Here is a 27767-nt window from a genome sequence, read left to right as displayed (position 1 = left end):
TATATATCTGTTTCTTGGCAAAAGATTTTGGTATCACCATTGGAGATGATAAGTAACTGGAAGGAAGCAAAATTAGTACCAGTCTCCAAAGTAAATTCAATGGCCAATAAAAATAAAAACAGTAAGCAACACAAAAAATAAGTAAGCAAAATAATCTTTTGATCTTAATATAGGGTTTCATGAATATATTATTATTAAATGGATTTTTGTTTCACTTAGAAAATGATACGTGAATTAACAACTCTAACTGGAATAATATTTTCATGGGAATTTAAAAAAAATTAATTTTTAACAAATTGTGGTTATCTTTCCAGTGCTATCTCAGGATGCTAAGAGAAACAAATCTTAATTACTCAGCAATTATTAGCATATGTTCATTTCTTTAAAAATACATCATAACTTTTGCTTCATAAATTCCTAAATTAAAAAAAAGTGATGAAAACAAATTTTGTACAGGCATTACAATTGGAAAGGAAATTTCATTTAATGAAATTCAATCAACCAAATGACAAACATTTATTATGGACCTACTATGTGCTAAGCATATATCCTATGTGAAGCACTAGGTGGACAAAATAAAACATGAAACAGTCCTTATTCTCAATGAGTATACATTCTATATGAGGGAAGGTAACATGTGCAACATCTACACATATGAGAATATATACTAAACAAACACAGGAAAAATAAACAAGGCAATTTATGAGGCACGGCAAAGACATTTGGAGATCATCAAACAACTAATATTGAAAGTTCACCACTCACACTCCACCAAAGACACGAATTGATGCAATTCCAAAGAAATTCTCCTCATTCCTGAAAAGCTCTGGGACAGAGTCTACGTGTTCATTAAACTCCTTGGCCTGTCCAAGGAAATGTGTTTTATCATATATAATCACCTGAAACATGAATGAGAGATATTTAATGTACAGAATTTCATATATTTGCTAAATTTAAAAGGCCTTTAAAATTAAATCAGAGGAAACAGGATAAAGATGACAAGATAAAACAAACATTACAAGAACTTTAGGGGGGCAGCTAGGTGGTGCAGTGGATAAAAGCACCAGGCTTGGATTCAGGAGGACCTTGACACTTACTAGCTGTGTGACCCTGGGCAGGTCACTTAACCCTGTCCAAAATATATGTATATAAAGAACTTTAAAAGCCAAAATTCATCATCATAAAAGCACAGTGATATCAACCAGCTAACATTTGCATTACATTCATATAATGGAGTGCTCTAACAAGTATTGGGGGTCACTGCCCTAGAACTACTTTATAACTGAAGAATTTAGGAAAATTAAAAAAAATATAAACTATATGAAAGACACTCAGGAAAGAGAGTGTACCTTATGTCGAATTCTACTGGAAAGCATATAGTTACAGTGAGTTTTCAGTACAACTCTATAAACAATGCACTGATCTAAATACAAATATTGTATATAAATATGCTTCCTCAACATTAAATCCTTCCACATATTATATTGAATACTGAGGAAGAGAAGACATGCCAATATTTGAATTGAAATGGACAATTAACAAAAATGTAAGACAAAACTAGAATTAGTAATCAATAGCTTAAATTTTCAAAGTGCTTTAAGGTTTGCAAAACATTTTGCATAAATGATTTTATCTGATCTATACAACCCTATGAAGTAGGGTCTAGAAGTGTTATTAACCCCATTTTACAGATGAAGAAAATGAGGCTCACTGAGAACAAAGTTTATTTCATTTTTGTATCCTGTCTCCCTAACAATGCCTGGCACACGTAAATGCTGCTGAAGTAATGAATAAAAAGAAGCTCAGAGAAGTCAGGGGACAACCAAGTATCAAAATCAGGATTTGAACTCTGGTTTCTTTCAATTACAAATCCAGTGTTCTTTCCACTACGCCACATTGCTTTAGAGAATGATAACTATGTGAAATTTTCCCTCTATTTGTATCATGTAAAAAAAAAAACCTCATACAAAAATAAAAGAGAAAAAGGAGAAATTGTTAAGAAACAAATTTCTAGCATATAATCTATATACCTAATTCTTTTTTCTCTTTAATCCAATCCCAATACATCTACTACAAGCACCACCCACTATCCCCAGGCTAGAATAAACTCTCCCTTACAATCCTCTGAGATTCAGCTCAAGTGCCATCTTCTCTCCAAATCCTTCCTGTAGACTCTCAGATATTACTGTTCTCTCATCAAAACTTCCTAGAACACTTAGCCAGTTTGCTCCTTTGTTCCTTCCACTCACTACCTTGAGCCTTGCACATAGTAAGTAAATGCTTAATAAATGTTTGTTGACCCGACTTGTGTCATATTGACCTATTCATGTTCTATCTTTACCAGTAGGACTTAGCCTCCTTCCCTAAGGGCATTTTATCTTGATAAGCCTTGCTTATTGTAGGCATTAAAATAAATATTTGTTGAATTCAATTCAGGCATTTATTTTATAGCTTAACAGCAGAGCAAGACAAACAGAATAGATTCTGATCAGCCTTAGAAAATAGTTCCTGGTGTTTCACATATCCCTCGTCCTTCAGGACTTTACAAATGATAGGGCCTTAGCTTCTTGGCAGTGGCAGCCAGTTTCCTCACATTTGTAGTGGTGAGTGGTCTGAAAAGCTCTTAGCTGGAACAATTTTCTACACTGTAGAAGTGTTGTTCCCAACTCCTAAAGCAATTTGGGGAAAACTATGTCTACAGTCAGAGTGATAGGGCCAATGAAACAGTCCTTGGAAACAGAGTAAGTAAGTGTCTCCTGAAGACTGCTAGTCACTCCTTCAGCAATTATGAATCCAGACTATAGAAGTAAAGGCTAGAAAATAGGTTGAAGGCATATTCTTAGGAAAACATTAGTGAGCTGACAATCCAAGAGGGAAGTTAACATATACACAAATAACTGTAATGTAAGGCAGTATGTGAATACGGAGCACGAGGAAAGAAGAAATCATTTCTGGAAAGGAGAGTTGAAGGGAAACAGGAAAAGTTTGATGAAAGAGGTAACATTAGAACTGGGTCTTGAAGAATAGGTAGAATATTAATAAGTAGGAACCTAGAGGTGGGAAGGACAAGCCAAATGGATGGAAATGATGATATGTTGAAGCAATGATTAATAGTTCAATATGGCTAAAGTTTAAGGTATGCATAGTGGACTAGGAACACAGGTTGTGGTCAGAAGATAGAGGGCTTTAAATGTAAGACTAAATAACTTGGATTTTATTTTATGGATAACAGGGGGTCAGTCATTTAAGATTCTGGACTGGGTTGAGGTGGGAGATGGTGTGATCATGCCTGTATCAAAATCTATCAAAATCAAAGTTGTGTTTTAGCAGGACTAATCTAGTAACGCTTAGTTTAGAAAAGCTGGGGAATAATCTATGTGGAGAAGGCAGTCAGGAAGCTATTGTAATAGTCTAGACATAAGATACTAAGAGCCAGCACTATGGTGAATAGTTGCTGGAAGGAAAGGAAGGAAATGGATAAAATAAATATTGTGAAGGCAAAATGGGCAGGATTTGATAACTGAATAGATAGAATGGAGGAGGAGGAAGGAAAGGTGGTACAAAGAAGAAAAATCAGAAAAAAAAACTGACTCCAGGTTTAAAAGCTAAGTATCTACAGCAAGGGTCCTTAACCTTTAATGAGATATGGACCTATATAGCAGTCTGGTGAAGCCTAATGATTGTTTCTCAGGGGATTACAAAGGAAATCAATTACTATGAAATACATTTATCAAAATATTAGAAGCAATATCTTTCTTCTCCCTTATTTGCCTTGAAATCATTTTTATTTGTAATTAATTCATCTTACATTGATTTTTATTTCTGGACAAACAAAAAAGGCATAACTAAAACAAAACCATGTTCCAAATTTTCAATAACTTGCTTCTTTTTTATATCTTAGAACAACAATAGGTATTTTCCCCCTTATCATACGTCTAGTTTACATTTTACACCACTATATTTAGGTCTGATTTCTCTTCCAAACTCTTTAGTTACTCCTCTCATTCCAGTTTCTCATTGCATCTTAGATATGTGATCTGTCCCCATCCCTCTGATCTTTATTTTCTATGCTGGCTTCCTTAGAGATCTAATTTAGTTGTCAAGAATGCAACAATTTCTGTAAGGATGACACCCAATCCTTCATTATTCTCAAACTCCAGAACCATGTCTCTAATTGGTTGCTGGGCATTTCCTCTTAGCTGTCTAGTTATCGTATCAATCTCAGCATGTCAATATGAGTCAACAATATGATGTAATAATAATCACATCAATAGTACTAACTTTTATATAGCACCTTGAGATGTACAAAGTGCTTTACATTGTCTTGTTTTATTCTCAAGACAACCCTGGGAGGCAGGTGCTATTACCTCCATTTCACAGCTAAGGAAACTAAGCAGAGAGGGCTTAAGTAACTTCCCCAGGGTCACACACAGCTAGTGAGTATCTCAGGCTCAACTGATTTCCAGGTCTTCCCCACTTCAGGTTCAGTACTCTGTCCATTGTTTTTTTTTAGCTAAGATTAGCCTAGATTACTCATGACATTTTGGAGGTAGATTAAGAGCAGCATGATATCTAACAGTAAGAAGGGGACAGCCCTCTGTTCTGGTCAAACACAACATCTGTTCAGTTCTGGGTACTATATTTTAACAAGGACATTCATTGTATTTACCAGGTACTGTGGATACAAAGAAAAAGAAAAAAAGAAAAAAAAGTAGTCTCTGACCTCAGGGAACTTAGGTCATAATGAGGGAGACAACATATGACTAAATCTGTACATAACAAGATTTATGCATAATAGAGGAAAGGTAGCCTTAGAAGGGAAGGCTCTTTAGAAGGTAGGGGGATAGAGAAAAGCCCTCTACAAGACAGAGTGGATTAGACATTAAACACTTACCCTTAAATTCATAGGCATTTCTACCTTCAATCCACCCTAAGGATAAAAAGAAAATTTAAAATTAAATATATACATACATGTATACAGATGTTTATTTGAAGGAACTGTTGATGATTCATAAATTGTATGTGACTTAAATTAATAAAGACTACTTGTTAAGGGGGCAGGGAGGTGGCGTAGTAGATAAATCACCAATCCTGTATTCAGGAGGACCTGAGTTCAAATCCAGCTTCAGACACTTGACACTTACTAGCTGTGTGACCCTGGGCAAGTCACTTAACCCTCATTGCCCTGCCCCCCAAAATAAATAAAATAAAGACTACTTGTGGTAGATTTAATTATAAATTGATCAAGATCTTGTTAACATTCCTGAAGCATTTATAATGAATTATACCCGCAGTCAAAAGCTTTTCTAAGTCTTGGTGGCTCTCACTGTCAAGGAGAGGAGGGTTTAGAAAACTATATTCCAAAAGACAAAAAGGTAAAGTTTTATAATCAAGAATAACCTATCTGGGGAAAATGAATCTAATTCTACATAGGAAAAAAAGGACATTATGATGAAATAAAACACTTCTGGGGAATCTTGATGGAAAGAGGAGAGCTGAACAGTAACTCTGGAATTCAAAGAGAGCAATCAAGAGAACACTAAAAAGGTAAATAGATTTTATCAGCCGAAGGGGAATACAATGAACAGGGCAGCTGGGTGGCACGATAATGTTAGTCCTGGAGTCAGGAAGACTCATCTTCCTGAGTTCCAATCTGGCCTCCAATACTTACTCACTTGTGTGACCCTGAGCAAGTCCCTTAACCTTGTCTGCCTCAGTCTCTTCATCTGTAAACTGAGCTAGAGAAAGAAATGGCAAACCACTCCAGGTTCTTTACCAAGAAAACCCCTAATCGAATCATATGGAACCAGACATGACTGAAACAACAAAACATACAATAGACTGTTGGGTTGGTTGTACTTCATTCTCAAAAAGGACCAAAATGACATCACTGCATTGGAGTCAAGGTGTGGTGTGTCTGGCTGTTGCTGATCAAACCAATATGAACTCAAAAGGTTCTGCCACAGGTCGGGCACAAATAGTCCATATGTTTATTTGGAGTGGAAACGACTCTAAATTTGTACATCTCAGATTTCTTTTGAGCTTCTGTAATTCTGCTTTGCTCATAGAGCATGGTACCCTCTTTGATGTAGGTATGCCATGCTGGGTGGTCCTGTGCTAGTGTCTCACTATCAATTCCAAAGTTCTTCAGAGAGGTCTTGAGCATGTCTGTGTATGACTTCTGACATCCATGGGAGCACTTGCCTTTGGTGAGTTCTCCATAAAATAGTCTTTTAGGCACATTTCTATAATACAGGCCTCACTTCTCAAATATTTAGGTAACTGAATCAAATCTATAGAAATAAGAGCCATTCCTCAATTGACAGTCAAAGGATAAGAACAGGTCCTTTGAGCATAGTTGCAAATTGCTCTACAGAATAGTTGTTCTCTTGCTTCTGCTTCATTTTGCATCAGTCCATATAAGTTTTCCCAGGTCTTTCTGAAACTATCTCCTTCATCATTTCTTATAGTACACTATCACATTCATGTACCATAACATGTTTAGCCAATTCCCATTTGATGGGCATTCCTTCACTTACCAATTCTTTATCATTACAAAAAGGGCTACTGTAGTAGTATGGGACCTTTTATTTTTTCCAATTAATCAATAAACAACTATTAAGCATCTACTATGTGCCAAACACTGTGATAAGCACTTTTTCTTTGACCTCTTTGGTGTATAAATCTATCAGGGGTATTACTAAGTCAAGGGGTAGGCACAATTCCAAATTGCTTTCCAAAATAGTACTTTTGGTACTTTCCAAAAAGTACTTCACAACTCTATCAACAATGCTTTATAAAGCGTACCTGTTTTCTCATATCCCCTCCCATATTTGTCATTTTTTGTCATCTTAGCCAATCTAATAACTATGAGGCGGTACCTCAGAGTAGTTTTAATTTACATTTCTTCAATTATTAGTGATTTTTAATATTTTAAATATTAGCATCTTTAATATGACTTGACAGCTTTGATTTTATCCTCTGAAAACTACCTGTTAAATATCCTTTAAAATATCAACTGCAGAATGTATTTTATTCTTATAAATTTGTCTCAATTCTCCAGTTTAGAAATGAGACATTTACTAGGGAACCTGCACATTTTCTTTTTGATTTTGGTATAATTTTAGCTGCATTGGTTTATTTTGTGCAAACCCTTTTTCAATTTATGAAATAAAAATAATCCACTTTATTTCTTGTAAACCTCTCCATCTCTCATTTGGTTATGAACTCTTCTCTTATCCATAGATCTGACACAGGTAATTTCTGCCACACGCCAGTAATTTATGTATAAAATAATGTATATATGTTGAGCTTACCTAGATATATATTATGGTTAATGCCCTAGTTTTGCCTGACTTCTTTCTAACTTTCCACATAGTTTTTGTCAAATAGTGAATTCTTGCCCCAATAGCTAGGATCTTTGGGTTTATCAACCACTAGATTACTGTGCTCATTTTCTTAAATATATTGTGTACATAATCTGTTTCATTGATCAAGCATTCTATCTTATCAAGTAACAAATTATTTTCATGATTAGTCTTATTGTATAGTTTGACATCTGGTACTGCTAGGCCTCCTTCCTGCACATTAAAAAAAATGATTCCCTTGATATTCTTGACTTTTATTAATCCAGGTGAATTTTGTTAGTATTTTTTCTCGATCAATAAAGTGGTCATTTGGAAGTCTGACTGATATGATACTGAATAAGTAAATTAATCTAGGGCTATGTGGGACCTAGCTTGAACTGCCTCACAAGAACCAATTGTTAAATTTTCAGTGTGAGCATTTATTATACCTTGGAAACTAGCAAGTGCTACACATTAGGGCTTGGTTTATTTTTTTTCTTGATTGTTCAAACTTAATAAAATGATGAAGAAAATGTTAATTATGCAGATTAAACTTAGGAGTGTGTAATGCATTCTTTTTTTGGGAGGATTAGCCAGTTGTTAAACATTTACCAGCACACCCCTGGATCCCTCACAGGAGGTTTTCAAGTAATGAGTGGATGATCACTTGTCTGGTATATTGTAATAGGGTTCTTTTTCAGATACAGCTTGGACTAGATGGCCACTGAGGTCCCTCCCAACTCTGACATTCTGTGATTCTGCTAAATATAAAGACTATGAGTTTTTTAAGAAAAAAGATGTAAAGTTTTTAGAGTTAGAAAAAGACCTCAGAGAACAACCAGTCCAATCCACACAAAAAAGAAACTCCCACCACTATAACATAAGCATTAATTAAACATCAACAACTCTTTTGTTTAGGTCTCAGTATGTCTTATTGTCCAACACCTAGTGCAGTGCTTAAAAAATACTTGCTGTGTGAAAGGTGCTACAAAATTATTATCTTATAGGTAAAGAATAAAATATACTATCATATAATATTTACATTAGATGCACTTAAACATACAAATTACTAATAATATTTTAGTCATTTGATAATTGTGCATATTTAGTTTTAAAACTATAAAATACCCAAGGAAAAATATAAACTGCTGACTTCTGTTTTATCTGGGAAGAGGAAAAGGGATGTTGGAGTCATAGATTCTCTTTGGGAAAATGTAGTATTATGTGAAATCTGCTCACCATTTGAAGTGGATGCAGTGATTTCATTTCAGAAGCTGAAATCTCAAAGAGTCCATGGCCTTCTTCCAGAACTGTCACTTGTCCCTTAAAATTAACATCTGGATAGGCAAGCCAACTAAGAGAGAAGGCAAAATGGTTATTTCTGGTCCTTGAAATCTGGTACTGCTAGGCCCCCTTCCTTCATATTTTTTTTCATTGACTGCATTGATATTCGTGACCTTTTATGCCTCCAGATGAATTTTGTTATTGTTTTTTTTTCCTTAACTCTGTAAAGGAGTTCTCTGGAAGTCTGACTGGTAGGGCATTGAAAAAGTTAATTAATTTAGAGCTATGATGGACCCCGCTTAAACTGCCTCATAAGAAACAGTTGTAAGCATTCATAAGCTTGGAAGTTTTTAATCCAAGTCCTATAAGAGCTATCAATTAATAAAAAAGTATTTATTAAGAACCTACTACTTAGGGGGCAAAAGGAGCATAACTAAACAATTAAATTACACTAAATAAATCAAGAAGATAAAGTTTAAGATGAGCATATTACTATCACACAGGAAATCACAATGGAGTTAACAATGATTGTCTTTCACATGTTTTAATGTTTACTAAAACAATCAGTTTGGATTTCTTTGATTTTTCACATTGATGACAATATTCACATCACCTTTAATTCAAGGATGCTATGAATATTGAAAATAACCATATATTTATACCTTAATTGTGAGATAGGCTATTCTGATGTCCATGGTGAGAGGTGCCAGAAAACTAATGCATATGTCAGCCAAATTTTGACAATTTCATAATCTAAACTACACTCTGCACCAGTTCTAGAAACACTTTAAGGAACAATATTTGATTTTTAAATTAAATTTTATTTATTTTCAAAAATTAGCCCTTTCTTCCTCCCAATTCCCTTCCCCTGCCCCACACTGAGAAAGCAAGAAAAACAAAATCCCTGGCTATGATGTTCCTAGGAGTCTTCATTTGGAGATTTCTTTCAGGAGATCAATAAATTCTCTCTATTTCCACTTTGCCCCTCTGGTTCTAAGACACAGGCAATTTTAAGATTTCTTGAAATGGGATGTCTAGGCTCTTTTTGGTTACTGGGTTCAAATAGTCCAATGATTCTTATTTTTTTTCTCCTTGATATGTTCTGTCAGTTATATTTGCTATACCACCTTATATTTTCTTCCATATTATCAGTAATTGACTTTGTTTTAATTTTTCTTGTTGCCTCAAGAAGTCATTGGCTTATATTTGGTCCAATCTAAATTTTTAAGGGGTTTGTTTATGGGCAAGGTTTTGTACCTCTTGTGCCAAGTTGTTAATCCCTTCTCTAATTCTTTCTTCCATACCTCTAACTTGTCCTCTTACTTCATTTCTTCCAAGAATTCTAGTTGAGTTTGTGCCCAAGACATGTTTCTTGAAGCTTTGCTTGTAGTTTTGGAATAATTCTCTTTTTTGTGTTTGTGTCTTAAGTAGCCCTGCCACCATAATAGTTCCTAATTTTGGTTTGGTTTGGTTTTTTGGTAGCTTGTTCTTCCAGTCTACTTCCTGACTACAGAATTTGTTAGGTATAGAACCTGCCACCACTTCTGAAGGGAAATGGGCTAGTCCTGTTGCTGCTTTCTTGGGGTATTAAATATTGAGTTATTCCAGGATCTCAGGCTGGAGTCCTGTAAGCATCAGTGCTCCTAAAGTGGTCCGATCAAGGGCAACATCTGATCATAGCCACTCTGGGTTCTACATGTTACTGACCTGGGTTTGGATCTGTGCAAGAGTATACTGTTGCTAGACTCAACTCTCATCAGTCAACTGGAAAACTTTTAGGTTCAAAGTGATAGAATTCTAGGCTCCCTTTTGGTCAGGTTTTTTTGTCTTGGTTGCTCCTCTACACGATGGACTAGATTCTGTAAGACCCTCTCTGAGGTCTGCTTGGGGTCTGAGCCAAGCTGTTGCTGCTCCCTTATAAACTCCTTCTGTACAATACCCAGGACTCCCCTTCCCAGAATGCCACTCTTCTGAACAGATTTCCTTCTGAGTCTACTCAAGATCTCTTTCTTGGGACTGTAGTGTGGATAACAAAACTACTAACTGATACCTATTCTCAACAAAGTACCCCAGTATGGATCTGGGGGTGCCCCAATAAGACTCCTTTCTCCCTGGTACTCAGTCTCTTCCTGAGTGCTGGAGTTCTCTGCCCTAAGAAGCATGCTTCTGGCCCAACCCTGTCTCCCATTTCCAATAACCTCCCTGTCTCCCTACACCAAGCTAGACTGAACAAAGGACTCAATATGACTTTTTCTGGATTTCCCATCAGGATTCCACTTAATATATTTTCTAGCTCTCTTTGGATGAGTTTGTATGAAGAGCCCACTGCACTGCTTCCTAGTACTCTGCCATCTGCTTCAAGAACAATATCTGAAATAGCATAAACCCCAAATTCTGTTCCAGTTCTCTTAAAACCCAATAATGGGGCAGCTAGGTGGCGCAGTGGATAAAGCACAGGCCTTGGATTCAGGAGGACCTGAGTTCAAATCTGGCCTCAGATACTTGACACTTACTAGCTGTGTGATCCTGGGCAAGTCACTTAACCCCCATTGCCCTACCAAAAAAACAAAAAAAACAAAAACAAAAACAATAATGTACAGGAATCTAGTAGATTGAACCAACTTTTTAGCTTCCTTAAGACTTTGGAGCTCTATGTGATGAAGTCCTTTTTTGAACCAGAAATTCTACTGGAAGAGATAAGTACATAACAAGAGATCCTGAATCAACCTAAATTCCAGAAATCCTCCTGAGTATTCCAAGTTATGAACTATAACCCTGAGCAGCTTGAGGAGACCTAGTGCTGGTATAGAACCTAAAGGTAGGGTATGATGACATCTTTACTGCCTCAAGTCATGAGCTCAATGGGTTTGAGTCAATGCAATTCAAATATTCTTTAAGTGAATACTATAGATGAAAACTGGCACTGAGAAATATAAAAATATAGGACATGCCTCTACCCCCAAATATGTTAAAATATACTAGGGAAGATAATAAGTATACATATATGTATGTGTATAAAAATCTATCACATAAAATTTAAATAGATTTTAAATGAAAATGGACATATCAAAATCACAGGCTCTAGGAGTTAAAAGAGACCATAGACGTTATCTAATTCAACTCTTTCAGGAAAAATTATTTCCTCTATAAGATGCCCTACATGGAATCAAGGAGCCTCTGTTTCAAGATCTCCATTGAACATCCACTACTTCCCAAGAGAGTTTACTCTATTTTTGGATCACTCTAATTATTGAGTAGTTTTTCTTTATGTCAACACTGTGAACTCTGGAACCAAGGAGATCAAGTCTTATCTTGCTCTTTCCTGGCAGCCCAGCAAATATTTGAAAACAGATATTTGTTTCCCTCCTTCCTCTCTCTCCACCCCCTTTTTGGACTTCCATATTTCACTCCTAAATCACTCTAGGCCTAAAGTTCATTAAAACCTCCAAGATCTTTCCAAATGAGTTAAGGTCTTGTCTGCCTATCTTTCTCATTTTGTACTTCTGAAACTGAGTTTTTAAAAATGCAGGTATAACTTTATATTTATCCTTCTTAAATTTAATTTGATTAGATCAGCCTAATTTTCTGAACTGTTTTATGTCAGCTCTCCTTCCCCACTTTATGTCTTGGGTGATCTATAAATTTGATAAATGCCTTTATCTGAATCACTGATAAACAGCAGCAAGCAAAGCAAAAATCCCTAAAGGCATTCCACTGCAGACTCGCTTCCAAGATGACAAACTATTACTGAATTTCACTGAAACTATTTTTGGGTCAAGCTTAACTAGATTCTAATACACTTAAATTTAATATCTAGGAAAACTATATATCCTTCCCTGATGTCATCTTGTAAATTTACTAACATTTCTATTTCAAATAGCAATGAGGAAAGGCTACATTTGTTGTTTTACTCCTGTATTTAATGGGAAAATGTCTAGTCTTTGACCTGGATTTGCCTTTAATAGCTATGTGGCTATAAACAAACATTTCACTTCTTCAAGCCTCAATTTCCTCATTGGTAAAATTGAAATTTTTTTAAAAAACTGTATTGTGAAGAATACATTTTGCAAATTTAAAAATGCTATATAAAAGTTGATGTTAAAATTTGTTTTTATATATATTTTGCAAAATAAAATTCTATTCAATAAAAAAACAAACAAAATTAACATGTATAAAATTAGTTCCTTAAAAAAAAGTGAGTAATTACTATGGCCACTTCTATCAAAAAGACTATGTCCTATAAGTTGTATTTCTATAATTATTGGTGATAAACACCAAGACAGTGAACAAAGTTATAGAAAGGCTAAGTTTATCTGTTGAAATAGACTCACCCAGCTAGCAAGGCAAATGGATAGAAAGAATTGGCTGTTTTGGAGACAAGTCTGTGTAACTTCTTGACTGACTTTTTATTGGCTTTTTATCTCTCTCCTATTCCCAAAATCACAAAAAGGAAGATCATGAATACTTACACTCCTGCCTTCACAGCAAATGACACTGATCTTGGTAAATTAAGTTCTTCTAAATTGGCAATTGATCTTTGTAAATAGATAGGGCAATATGCAGCATCTGACTGTGGGCAAAGTTCTATTTCTGGAACACTGCAGTCCTGAAAAAAAATAAAGATAACCGATTTATGAAAGTTATCTAGTGTTCTTTAGTACACCACCAAACCTTAGAATCATAGTAACTATATGTATCTTTTCAGTCTCATTTGCCATCTTGTATAAGAGCTATGTTACAAAATGGAGCTTAGGTAGAATTGTCATCTTTATTATATTAACTCAACCTATCCAAGAGCAATTGATATATTTTTCTAATTATACACATCTGATTTTATTTGTGTGAAAAGTGTTTTGTAATTGTGTTCATAGAGTTCTGGGTTTGTCTTGGCAGGTAGACTCCCAAATATTTTATATTGTCTACCATTACTTTATTTTGTTTTTTGTTTTTTTAGTGAAGCAATTGGGGTTAAGTGACTTGCCCAGGGTCACACAGCTAGTAAGTGTTAAGTGTCTGAGGCCGGATTTGAACTCAGCTACTCCTGACTCCAGGGCCGGTTCTCTATCCACTGTGCCACCTAGCTGCCCCTCTACCATTACTTTAAATGGAATTTCTCTATCTCTTGCTGCTGAGCTTTGTTGGTCATGTATAGAAATGCTGATGATTTATGTGGGTTTATTTTATATCCTGCAACTCTGCTAAAGTTGTTCATTGTTTCAAGCAGCTTTTTAGTTGATTCTTTAGCATTCTCTAAGTATACCATCATATCATCTGCAAAGAGTGAAAGTTTTGTTTCTTCCTTGACTATTCTAATTCCGTTAATTCCTTTTTCTTATCTTATTGCTAAAGCTAACATTTCTAGTAAATTATAGAAATGATAATGGACATCCCTGTTTCACCCCTGATCTTACTGAGAATGCCACTAACTTATCCCCATTACATATAATGTTTGCTGATGGTTTTAGGTAGATATTGCTTATTATTTTAAGGAAAGCTCCACCTATTCCTATACTCTTTAGTGTTTTTAATAGGAATGAGTGTTGCATTTTGCCAAACACTTTCTCTGCATCTATTGAGATAATCAGATGATTTTGGTTAGTTTTGTTATTGATGTGATTATGTTGATAGTTTTCCTAATGTTGAACCAGTCTTGCATTCTTCGTATAAATCTCACCTGGTCATAGTGTATTATCCTGGTGATCACTTACTGCAATCTCTTTGCTAATATTTTATTTAAGATTTTTGCATCGATATTCATTAGGGAAATTGTTCTGTAATTTTCTTTCTCTGTTTTGGCTCTGCCTGGTTTAGGTATCAACACCATATTTGTGTCATAAAAGGAATTTGGCAGAACTCCTTCACCTATTTTTCCAAATAGTTTGTATAGTATTGGAATTAATTGTTCTTCAAATGTTGGTAGGATTTACTTGTAAACCCATCTGGCACTGGAGATTTTTTCTTAGGGAGTTCATTGATGGCTTGTTCAATTTCTTTTTCTAAAATGGGCCTATTTAAGGATTTTATTTCCTTTTAAGTTAACCTGGGCAATTTGTGTTTTTTGTAAATATTTATCCATTTTATTTAGATTGTCTTTGGTGGCAAAGAATTGAAAATAAAGGGAATGCCCATCAATTGAGGAATGGCTAAACAATTTGTGGTATATGAATGTAATGGAATACTATTTTGTTGTAAGAAATGATGAGCAGGAGGAGTTCAGAGAAACCTGGAAGGACTTACATGTACTGATGCTGACTGAGAGGAGCAGAACCAGGAGAACACCGTAAACAGTAACAGCACCATTGTGTGATGAACAATGGTGATAGACTTGGCTCCTCTCAGCAGTGCAACGATCCAAGACAATTGTGTTCTCAACATCCAGAAAAAAAGAACTGTGAATTATGAATGCAGATTGAACCATACTGTTTCTACTTTTGGGCTGTTTTTGTTTCCTTCTATTTTGAGGTTTTTTCCCTTGTGCTCTGATTCTTCTTTCACAAGATGACTAATGCAGAAATATGTTCAATGTGATTGCACATACATAACTTTCTGTCTTGGGGAGGGGAGAGGGAGGGAAGGTGGGAGAAAAATTTGGAACTAAATATCCTATGAAAAGAAATGTTGAAACCTATCCTTATATGTAACTGGAAAATAATAAAATACTTTTAAAAAACCAAAAATGGAGCTTAACAGAATTCAATATAAATTTTGGTGAAATTCAGGAATATTCAGTCACTAAACTATTTGAATGCCAACTACCTTTAGGTGACTGGTTTTTCTAAGCAGTAGTAGGATAAGAAGTAACTAAAATTAAAATTAACCTCATAGAGGCAATTCTATGTTAGTATATTTATATTTATAATGCTCCAAAAAGGATAAAAAAGGTGAGTAAAAAGCAATCTCTAGAAAAAAGGATTTGGGGTAGTACCTTGATTTAATATTTGAATTATTTTTTTCATTACTTACTCTATAAATAGAAGTTTTTTTTCATAAAGTGCTATTTTGTCCACAATTCAAAATTCATATGGTTGTGTTCCCCAAAGATTGTTATATTTTTACTCCCCAAAGATATTTTATTCTCTTAAATGCTATATCATTCAGTAATTTTTGTTTGTTTCTTCCTTCAAAACATCCCTCTCTTTCCATTCATATTATCACTATTCTCAGTATCTCATGATCAGATTCCTGGAAAGCCTCCACCCTTGACTTTTCCCCACTCAAATGCATCTTACATACCACTGCAAATTTAAACTTCATAGAATAGTTTCCATATTGGCACTTCTCTGTTCCAAAAGTCCTGTTAATAGTTTCCTATCATCTATCATGTTAAATATAAATTCCTTTGCTAAGCTACCAAGGCCCTCCAAGCAATTTAGTTTCTATGCAGACTTACTTTCCAATTTTTTTTTTTTAATTTTGAACTTAAGGACAAAATGAGAAAAGAATAAAGTTGCCATGTACACAGCAGAGCATAGGAGAGGATTTGATATAAAACAATAAATTTCCATTTCAAGAAAACCTACATAATAAGTACTACATTGTTTTCAAAGCTACTCAGCTTTTCTTTGCTTCCTTGTTGGATTTTTACTTTGTTATACCCCCCCCCAAAAAGGCTGCAATTAAGTGTGGGTCTATCTATAGATAGATAGATATATTTATATAGATACATCTCCACTCCTTATACACCCACATAGATTTCTATACACATACACATATATACTCATACACATATGTAGGACTGTACTATGCTTATTTCCATTCATCATCTGTTTCTCTGAAGATGAAGAGCATCTTCCCTCACAAGTCCAAGTCTTTCTATGCCTTTCTAAGTCAATCAGCTCCTACACAGCAATATTCTAACCCAATCACATGCTAGCTAAGATATTGTCCATGCAAGTTTTCCCCTCAATTTTCTGCATTCCTTCTATTCCTGGTTACATAGGGTATATATTTATATACAAGAAAAACTTGATAAAAATAATTGAAATTATCCATTTTATACTTCAACAACGCTTCCACTTAATATAGTTTAAGATCTGATAGTGCTGAAACTATTTCCTTTACATCTTTTTTTTTACTGGTTTCTTTGCAGCTGCTGACCTTTTATTCTTCCATAACTTCATTATTTTTTCTTACCCAGTAAAATATTTTTTTAGTAATTTAATTGGGATGACATTGGGTCCAGTCAGGTTACTTTCCAATTTTCCTCCAATCTGTTGGGCCCCTTTTGGTTTCCTCAACATACCATATTCCAAGGTTCTCAAAATATGGTCCAAGAACCTTTCAAGAAGTCCATGAGGGGGCAGCTAGGTGGTGCAGTGGATAAAGCACCAGCCCTGGATTCAGGAGGACCTGAGTTCAAATCTGACCTCAGACACTTGACACTTACTAGCTATGTGACTCTGGGCAAGTCACTTAACCCCCATGGCCCCGCAAAAAAAAAAAAGAAGCCCATGAAATAAAAACATTTTTATAATAATATTAAGACATTATCATTTCTAATATAATGAATATCAATAGATGAAATTCACATATACAAAAGCTCTTGGGGGAGGATCCTCAGTAATTTTTTAGAGTAGAAAGGGAGCTTGAGACCCCCAAATCTGAGAACCACTATCATATTCATTTCTACCTCCAAACATTTGTTCATCTCTCTCTCTCTCTCTCACTCACACACACACACACACACACACACACACGCGTGTTTGTGGCATCCCTCCACTGTAGAGAGATATTCTACTTTTCCATGACTTTCTCAGCCTCCAGGGATCGTTCTCACTTTTCTGATCTTTTACAGCATTTTTTTCTGCCCCATACCATATTGCATCTAATTATATATTATTTTGTTCTATTTCCCTTGTGTTAGTCTTGTCTGACCAATTAGAATATAATATACTTGAGGCTAGGAATGTCAAACACTTTTTATATTACATAAAATAACTAGCTTAGAACTGGAAATGGAGACTTTAATAAATATAGTCTAAATGATTATACAACTAATCATTCAGCAACATAATTCTGGCTTATGAAATTTCAAAAACAGCTGACAGCAGTAAGTTTTATAAAGACATTTGCTGGAAAGTAAGCAACAAGTTCTTATGAGGTTAACAACAAAAAGTTTTGAGTTTCACTTCAGAGATCACAATTTCCTGAACTTCTTCATGTTTTTCCTAAATGTTTTATTTTTAAAAAATCATAATCTCTAGAAAAGTTCCTCAGTGGCCTCTTTAATGACCCTTCTAGCTAAAAATCTATGATTCTATGATCCTGGGGATATGAAGAGAAACCCAAGCAAAGTTAAATTTCCATTTTCCCCCCTGGAAGCTGTTTGGGAAATAAAAACATATTAACAATGCCCAACTACAAAGGTATTCTTTAAATTATAAAGAGCTGAGTATTTCCTTCCCTTGGAAGGCTCTAATCTAGTTCAATTCATACAATGATCAAAAATATCCTATATATCTACATGTTGCTATATAAGTTTCTTTTGTTAGTTATTCATACCACAATAGAGAGCTGGCAATATTATTGAAAATAAAACTACCTTAATATCTCCCCAGAGGTCTGTGGTACAATAACTGACCATATAACTGAAGGGCTCTCACAATTCAGTTTCCTTTGTATTATACTATTTAAATAGTGTTTATTCATTTCGTGGGGAGGGATCATCTGAACTGCATAAAGCCAAATAACATAAAGCCAAGAGTGAGGGGTAGTCAGGATTAGAATGGATAGGACTCATAAAAATAGTTAATCTAATATCAAATTTATCCTTAGCCACTTTTTCTAAAAGCTTAATCTATTGATCTATGTTTTATCTCACTTAACTGCTGAATGAGAAAAGGATTACTTTGCTCTATAATCATCATGTGGCTCTATTTACAGAGAGTAGGTAGTGGAGAGGAAGCTCCTTCTCCTTGAACCCCACCTTTTCCCGTTTCCTGCTAATACTATTAGGGGAAGGAAAGCATTTATATAGGGCTTATTATATACCAAGCACTATGTTAAGTGATTTTTCCAAATATTATCTCATTTGATCCTCACAACAACCCTGAGAGGTGGTACTAAGTCTAAAGACATTAATCGATCATGGATTGTACCTTTCCTTTTTTTTTCTTCAGCCTTTTTCCATAACTGCCTTGTAACCAATGGAACTTTTTTCTTTGTTTACCATAACAGTGTAGATGGTGCTAATTCAACATAAAAATATAAGCAGCCCAAATAAGGATTGAATCCTGTGAAATGAGACCACTTTGATACTAAATCACAAAACTTGAATTATGAAAGGATCTTTGCCACCAAACAGGCCAACCCGTAGCTTACCTGGGGCATCTCTACAATACTGTCCACAAGTGGTCAGATAGTCTGCTAGAGGACCTTCAATAGAAAGGAACCACACACTCCCTCACAAATGCCCTAATTGTTTGTTATGTTTTCCTTACATCAACCTTCAATCTTTTGCTTTTCAACTAGCATTGACTGTTCTTAGTTCTGGCCTCTGGGGACAAGTAGAATAAGTCTAATCCTGCCTCCCCCATGGCAGCCCTTCAGATAAAAACTTGAAGATAATTATCATGTCCTCCACTTCAAGTCTTCTCTTCTTCACCTAACATGCCTAGTTCTTTCAAACTATCCTTAGAAGGCATTGATCTCTAATTCTCTGTCCCCTTGTGGCTATGAACCAAATCATTAACATAGTTACTAAAATGTGGTAATCCAAATTTAAAAGAATATTCTAGATGCAGTTTGATTAACACAGTATGTTCTGTCCTCTGGGGACTATCACCTCCTTTGTTTGGGATGAGGTATGGTGAATTGAGTACTGGATTTGGGGCCAGGAAGACTTGGATTCAAATCCTGTCTCTGATATAGACTAGCTATGTGACCCTAAACAAGTGGATTAATTTCCCTGTGTCTGTTTCTTCATTTGTAAAATGAAGAGGTAGAAGTCAATGCCTTTTAGGTCTCTTTCAACTCGAAATCTATGCTCCTATGTCACTATACCACTAAATAAGGTCTAGGATCGAATTAGGTTTTTTTGGTTGCCATGTCAATCTGATAATTGATGTTGAATGTATAGGTCATGATATTGAATTATAGGTCATTACACAATCTCCAGAAGTTTTTGAAACTGTTATGAACTCTTGCCTCCTCTTATCCTATACTTGATTTTTTTTTATACAAATGGAGAATTATTTTACAGGGTAACTGTTGGCATAGTGGATAGAGTGTTGGTCCTGGAGTCAGGAAGTCTCATCTACCTGAGTTCAAATCTGGCTTCATACGCTTACTAGCTGTGTGACACTGAGCAAGTCCCTTAACCCTGTCTGCCGCAGCTTTCCCATCTGTAAAATAAGTTGGATGAGGAAATGGCAAACCACTCCAGTATCTTTGCCAAGAAAACCCCAAATGACATCACAAAGAAGAGGACACAACTGAAACAAGTAAACAACAACGAAGAACTTTTACATTTATCTCTAATACAGTTCATCTTATTTAAATCTGGTCCATTGTTTTAGGTAATAATCTTTGGATCCTGACTCAAATGACCTTTAAATATTACTCCTAAATCTATGTCATATGCAATTCTGACCTTTTATGCTTTTATCCAAGATATTGATAAAATTATGCACTGGAGCTACCTTGAAATGACAGTCCCAACCATTCTGGAGTGCAATTTGGAACTATTCCCAAAGGTTATAAAACTGGGCATACCCTTTGATCCAGCAATATCACTACTAGGTTTATATTGCAAAGACATCCCCCCAAAAGATAAAAGGACCTATTTTACAAAAATATTTATAGCAGCTCTTTTTGTGGTGGCTAAGAATTGGAAATCAAAGGGATGCTCATCAATTGGGGAATGGCTAAACAAGCTGTGGTATATGATGGTGATGGAATATTATTGTGCTATAAGAAATGACAAGCAGGATGACTGCAGAAAGGCCTGAAAAGACTTAGATGAACTGATGTATAGTGAAGCGAACAGAACCAGGAGAATATTGTACACAATAATAGCAATATTGTTCAATTAAGAACTGTGAATGACTTAGTTATTCTAAGCAATACAATGATCCAAGACAATTCCAGAAGACTATTGATGAAACTTACTATTTATCTCCAGAGAAAGAACTGATATTGACTGAACACAGACTGAAGCATGCTATTTTTCACTTTCAATTTTTTCTTTTTTTTGAATCTTCTTATACAAAATGACTAATAAAGAAATGTTTTACATAACTGTACATGTATAACCTATATCTGATTGTTTGCCTCCTCAGGGAGAAAGGGGCAAGGGAGGACAAGAAGGAAGAATAGAAATTGAAATTCAAAACTTTAAATAATAATGTTAATTAAAAAACAAACAAAAAAGAAATAATGGTCTACAGACATCTATTGTTTTCAAAAGAATGCCAGAATTACATACACTGCTAAACAGTAATGCATTTTGTCACTTATACTGCTCCTATAGATTCAATTATCATCTCCATGCTGATAATCCTCAAATCTACTTATCTAGCCCTAATCTTCTCTGCTTCACATCTCTAACTTCCTACTAGAAATTTCAAAGTAGAATATCCAGTAGACATCATAAATTCAACATATTCAAAACTGATGTCATTTTCTTTCTCCTCTTCCTAATTTCCCTATTACTGCTGAAGGTACCACCATCCTCCCCACAACCTAGAAGTCATTCTTGACTCTCATTTGCTCATCCCATACATACAATCAGTTGTCAAGTCCTATTTTTTCCATCTTTGTAACACCTCCGCTATACTCCCTCCCCCCAACCTCCTCTCCTGACACTGATGTAGGCCCTTGTCACTTCAGTCTTGGACTATTATGATAGCCTGCTGTTGTCTCTCCCCATTCCACTCCATCCTCTATTTAGTTATCAGCAATAACTAAAAGGGAAGGTTTGACCACCTCACCTTCTTAATATGCAATAAACTCTAGTGGTTCCCTACCAGCAGAGGTATCAAACACACAGTTAGTAACACTCCCCAGTGAGGCCTAAACCATATTGAAATGAAATTGGGAAATTTTTAACAAATAATAAAAAAACAACAAACAAAATTTTTAAACTAAATTGATATGCAGCCTGCAGAAATCCTTATGTACAAATTAATGGCTCTCTTTTCTATTTAGGTTTGACCCCACTGGCCTACAAGATCCAATATGAAATCCTTTGGTGCTCGGATCCCTTTGTATCTCCCCCACCTCCAGTCTTCTACCTTCCTTCCCCCACATACTCTGTGACTGGTTGACAACTGCTTCCTTAATATGCCTCGAACAGTGACACTCCATCTCCTGACTCCAGGCATTTTCAATGGCTGTCTCTCATGTCTACAATTTTCTTCCTCCTCTCTGCCTCCTGTCTTCCTGGCTTCTCTCAAGTCCCACCTAAAATCCAGCTTCCAGAAGATCCCCACTTACCTCTAGTGTCTTCCCTTTGATTATCTTCCCTTTATTCTATATATAGCTTTTTTGTGGACAGCTGTTTGAATGTTGCCCACCAAACTCTGTGACTATAGGAGCTGCCTTTCCATTCTTTGTATCCCAGATACTAAGCAAAATGCTTTGCCTACAGTACATACTTAATAAATGTTTACCAACTGACTTTTTCAGAAAATAAAATCTAACCTGCAAAGTCAAAGTCTGGTTTTGAAGGTTCTAGAGTATTAAGAAGAGTATGACTGGAAGAAAAAAACAATCTATGATAACTGAAATGCCATTAATCAGGAAAAACAGGGAAAAACAAAACATGAAGGATGAAAAAATTAGAGAAAGAATGGCTATCATGGGAAATGCTAGTTAAGAAATCTTGAACTGTTATTCATGGTAACTGCTTCAAAGAATATATCTGTGGGGGAGGGGACAGTCAGAAGCAAATCCCTTTTGAGGAAGGATAGTGTGAAAGAAGATAGAAAATAGAGTAAATATCATGGGAAAGGGAATAGGAAGGAGGGAAACAGTTAACAATAGTAACTATGAAAAAGAGAAAAAGAAAAAAAATTGTACAAAAAATATTTATAGCAACTCTTTGTGGTGGCTAAGAATTGGAAATCGAAGGACTGTCCATCAATTGGGGAATGACTGAACAAGCTGTGGTATATGATTGTAATGGAATATTATTGTGCTATAAGAAATGACAAGTATGGGGCAGCTAGGTGGCGCAGTGGATAGAGCACCAGCCCTGGATTCAGGAGGACCTGAGTTCAAATCCGGCCTCAGACACTTAATAATTACTAGCTGTGTGACCCTAGGCAAGTCACTTAACCCAATTGCCTCACCAAAAAAAAAAAAGAAAGAAAGAAAGAAAGAAATGACAAGCAGGATGATTTCAGAATAACCTGGAAAGATTCATATGAACTGAGGTATAGTAAAGTGAGTAAAACCAAGAGAACATTTTGCACAGTAACAGCATTATTGTTCTATGAGCAATTGTGAATGACTTAATTATTCTCAGCAATACAATGATCTAAGACAATCCCAAAGGACTAATGATGAAACATCCTATCCACCTCCAGAGAAAGAACTGATATTGGATAAACAGAGACTGAAGCATGCTATTTTGTGCTTTCTTTTTTTTTTTACCTGAGTCTTTTTATGTAAAATTACTAATATGGTAATGTTTTACATAATTGCACATGTGTAACCTATACTGATTGCTTGCAACCTTGGGGAAGGGGGAGGGTAGGGAGGAAGGGAATGAGAGAGGTATAGAATTTGGAACTCAAAACTTTAAATAAAGATATAAAGAATATATCTGTCAACCTCAAAAGTAATATGACATGGCTGGGAGGTTTGGAATATTCCCATATCTTTTCCCTAAATAATTGATCAAATGATAACAGTATTTGGACCAATACAGTCATAAGGTAGGCCAAAAAAAATGTGTGTGATAAATTTGAAGGGATGTGTGTGTGTATTATATATATATATGTGTGTGTGTGTATATATATATATATATGTGTGTGTGTGTGTATATATATATGTATATATATATATGGGATCTAATTTTTTCACCTTTCATGTTTTGTCTTCTTTTTTTCTGATTATCTGCATTTCAGTTATTATATTTTTTCCTTCCAGTCATACACTTTTCTTCTTAATACTCTAGAACTTTACTGGACTTTCACTTTGCAGGTTAGATTTTTATATATACATGTATACATACACATTTATATATATACACAAATATACACACATATACACACACACACACACACATATATACATATATATATGTAAAGGAGCCTAATCTGAAGAATTAAGAACTTTCAGCAGAATGACTCTCCTGTTGTCCCTTTTCTATGGCCAAATCGAATAAGACATAGGCAGAAAAATTATGATATATAAAAAACTTTATAATATTCAGAATCCCAAAGAGAGAAGGTGAAGAATTTATAGAATTTTAAAATATAAACTTATTCCACTGCTTAATGACAATCTTTTTTCAAAAATCCAGCTAAGAGGCTGCTACAACTTTATAAACAGGCAGCAAAGACAATATTAAAAGAATCACCCAATCACAGCAAAGATATAATTATTGTTTTCTAGTTACAAGGGAAATCTTAAGTGATATTACAGACCAAAGAGACCTGATTATATTACTTAGCCCTCCAAAAAACCAAAAACTCCACAAATTAAGTTGTGACTTTAACCTTAGAAATTCTCACTAGGAAAAAGCAGATTAAAGCTCAGATTTGTCTCAATATCTTTAAATATAATTTTCCTTTCATACTACTGCCAAATAGATGACAAAAATCCTTATTTTACTTTTCTCTTTCTTTCTTTTGCGGGGGCAAAGAGGGTTAAATGACTTGCACAGGGTCACACAGCTTGTAAGTGTTAAGTGTCTGAGGCTGGATTTCAACTCAGGTCCTCCTGAATCCAGGGCCAGTGCTTTATCCACTGTACCACCTAGTTGCCCTTATTTTTTTCCTTTTCTGTGAATAATTTACAATACTACATTTAAAAATGCATCATCAAAAGTCACATCTTCATGCATAAGGAAAACATAAGTCAGCAATTAGGTTAGTACCATTAGCATTAAGTATTGACATTTTTTAAATGCAAGTATGCTATAACTAGACCCCCTCCATATAAAAAATATTGGAGGGGCAGCTAGGTGGCACAGTGGATAGAGCACCAGCCCTGGAGTCAGGAGTACCTGGGTTCAGGTCCGGCCTCAGACACTTAACACTAGCTGTGTGACCCTGGGCAAGTCACTTAGCCCCAATTGCCTCACTAAAAAAAAAAAAAAAGTCTAAAAAAAAATATTGGAGATAAAAACAAAAGCACTTTTGATACCTTTAATATTCTCTTGATAGAGCCAATCACAAAGTTTCTTGTTTGGTGCTTTTTACTCCGAACAATCCAGTCACGATCCAGCACTTTTTCTCCTTCTTCTAAAACACATTTATGACCTTGGAAATGTGGTTTCTCATATAAAATCCAGCTAAAGTAACAGCAATAGCAACAACAACAAAAATCAAGGTACAGATAACTTGTTTTAAGATATTATTAGATAGGCACATGAGGATATTATAAATCATAACACTTCTGATTTCCTTAAAATATTTTTAGGGTTTACCTTTTTCCATGACAACTTTAAAAGTCTGCTTTTAAACAAGATATATATTTAAAACTTTGCCCAATGAGACTTTTTTTAAAAAACCAGAAACACAGGGAATTTGGAAAGGAAAACATTTTTGCAAAAGTCTGTGACAAACATGTATCTGAACATGTGTGTGTATATGTATGTATATTGTCAAAATAATGGAGTGTGCTAGATGAGATTTGGCAAATACTCAGGAGCCCACCTGAGTGGATTACTGGCTGATTTGACTGGATTACTAGTTGACTAGATTCTAAGCACATCTGGCTGATACTTGAGAGTACTTAAGAAAGCATGGTTCTCAGAATCTAAAAAAACTTTGAACTTCCGGCCCAGTCAACCAACCAGCTTGAAGAACCTCCCATTTCTGGGAGGGGACAGGAAGGAGGAAGGAGGGTCTGTGCAGAGAGCTCTGTCTCTTTTGGTTCCTGACTTCACCGTGGTGGAGCAGAGAGAGAGTCCAGAGGACTTCACAGGGAAATTGAGGAAAGATAGGATTGCCAGGCTGTAGGAATTCTGCTCTCAATCTTTCTCTTTCTATATTCCAATAAACCTTTTAAAACCTAAACTTGTTTTATCAGTGATTTTAGTCAATTTCCCCCAAAACTGGGGGGAACAGATTAGGACCCACATTTAGAATTTTAAATCACACAATATGTATGTGTGTGTGTGTGTGTGTGTGTGTGTGTGTGTGTGTGTGTGTGTGTGTGTGCGCGTATATATAAATATATACACATTTATAAACACATTCATTTTTAGGGTACACAAAACCACAGCCTAACTTACCCACTGATCTTTATTATGCAAGATAAAGCCAATAATAAATTGTAATGTTTATTTCAATGACAAGGCAGGCACATTAGTAAAGTACAACATTATTATTATTATACTGAAAATTTTCTGTGACATTCTAGGCTTCAACTAATTTTAGTAAATCCATGTGAAAATATTCATTCCACAATAATAACTGACCAAAAAAATTTTTTTTAAATGAGGTTTTCTATTACTTTTATATTTCAGAAAGCTTATTTCATCAAGGGACATTTTAGCTACCTAAACTGCAACAAGCGATTTTTTCACCACTTGGCCTCCACATTCCTGATCATCTCACTACTTTTGTGGGCATTTTCAAGTGTGTGTTGAAATGGCCAAGTTGATGCATTAGAATTTTGCTTGGTTAATAAAATAATACCATGAAAATATAACTACAAGTATTGGGTATGATGCTCTGATTGACATATTGGATTGGCCTATGAATGTGATTTAACAGTCAAAAAGACATGGATTCAAATATCGAATAGCAGTAGGAGCATGGACAGGTTGCTTCATTTCTATAAATAACAAATCCCCAATCTGTAAAATGGGCATAATAATAGTATCATCTCACAAGTTGTTCTCAGGATCAAATGAGACAATGCATGTAAAGGAATGTGTAAACCTCAAAGAACTACTACATGTAAGTTCTTATCTATGGATAGCAGCATGGTTTTATCTATGAAACTGAACTGGCTTAGCTTTTCTGCTAAAGAGAAAGGAAAAGAATATTCAGCATATCATAAAAGTCGAATTAAAATGTTTTCTTCTACCAAAGACACTACAAGCAAGGGGATATATCTTTAAAGATATAAAACAGATGTAAGGAAAAATGTATAAGACTTCAGAAAATACTTTAAAAATTCAGATGAGGATTGCTTACCATCCTCTTACAACTCTGATGAATGCTCCATTTGGAAAGATCCAGGACGTAGCATCAAGAATGTTATTGTAAATCTCTCGTTTATATTTGCTTCCATGAAGGTCATAAATGACCATCTGAAAATACACAATGACTAATTGAAAGAATGCATATGAATTTCAAAAAAAATAATGTGCTAAAATTGTTTCTAAATACAGAAAAACAATTAACTAGTATAGATGCATATCTATGGCAAAATAAAAAAAAACTTTCTAAGTCACTGAAAATAAGATTTAACAGTTCCTTTTTCATCGCTCTAAAGAATGCCTCTACTTCCTCTCTCCCTTCATATGGATCTACAGAAAACAACTCTCTTTACCTTCCCAGGTCTGGGGTTACATCTCAGGCTTTGTTTATCAATGAGATTCTGAAATCATAAAAATAGAAGAAGTCAGTATCCAAGTTAGAATTAATTAGGTAACATAAATTTCAAGTTCTGAACCTGGAAAACTGTTTTACATTACAGTTATTGGCTATCTTTAAAGCATTATTACTCACAATGTCTGACCAACATAGGAAAACAGAGATAAAGACTGTGGCAATACTAATAAAAGTTGTATTGTCTCAAATACTAGTAAAAACAAAACAAAACAAAAACCCCTCCATAGAACAGTTTGTCCAAAGAAGAAATGAAGTTTTAAAGTAACTGCATTCATAAAATATTTTTCTAACTGAAAAGTGAGTTACAAACCCACTTTTAGCTATATTTCACTTACCTGTCCTAAGCTTCTTTCTTCTCTATTTTGTGTAAGAAACTTTCCACATGAATAAATGGATGTAA

General features: G+C 35.0%; 1 protein-coding gene across 1 annotated transcript in view; it reads right to left on the bottom strand.

Moving 5' to 3' along the window:
* CRYBG3 (crystallin beta-gamma domain containing 3) overlaps positions 1-27767 on the bottom strand; it is a 144018-nt gene that overhangs the window by 45726 nt on the left and 70525 nt on the right. Inside the window, exons 5-11 of the mRNA XM_043997303.1 lie at positions 27306-27353; positions 26948-27063; positions 24945-25092; positions 13100-13236; positions 8586-8700; positions 4895-4930; positions 766-899 (exon numbers count right to left, since the gene is read on the bottom strand). Of these exons, the coding sequence (XP_043853238.1) occupies positions 766-899; positions 4895-4930; positions 8586-8700; positions 13100-13236; positions 24945-25092; positions 26948-27063; positions 27306-27353 (734 nt within the window). The remainder of the gene's footprint in view (positions 1-765; positions 900-4894; positions 4931-8585; positions 8701-13099; positions 13237-24944; positions 25093-26947; positions 27064-27305; positions 27354-27767) is intronic.

The sequence above is a fragment of the Dromiciops gliroides genome, chromosome 3 (genome assembly GCF_019393635.1).
Source record: "Dromiciops gliroides isolate mDroGli1 chromosome 3, mDroGli1.pri, whole genome shotgun sequence".
NCBI lineage: Eukaryota > Metazoa > Chordata > Mammalia > Microbiotheria > Microbiotheriidae > Dromiciops > Dromiciops gliroides.
This window is presented reverse-complemented; position numbering and strand designations above follow the sequence as displayed.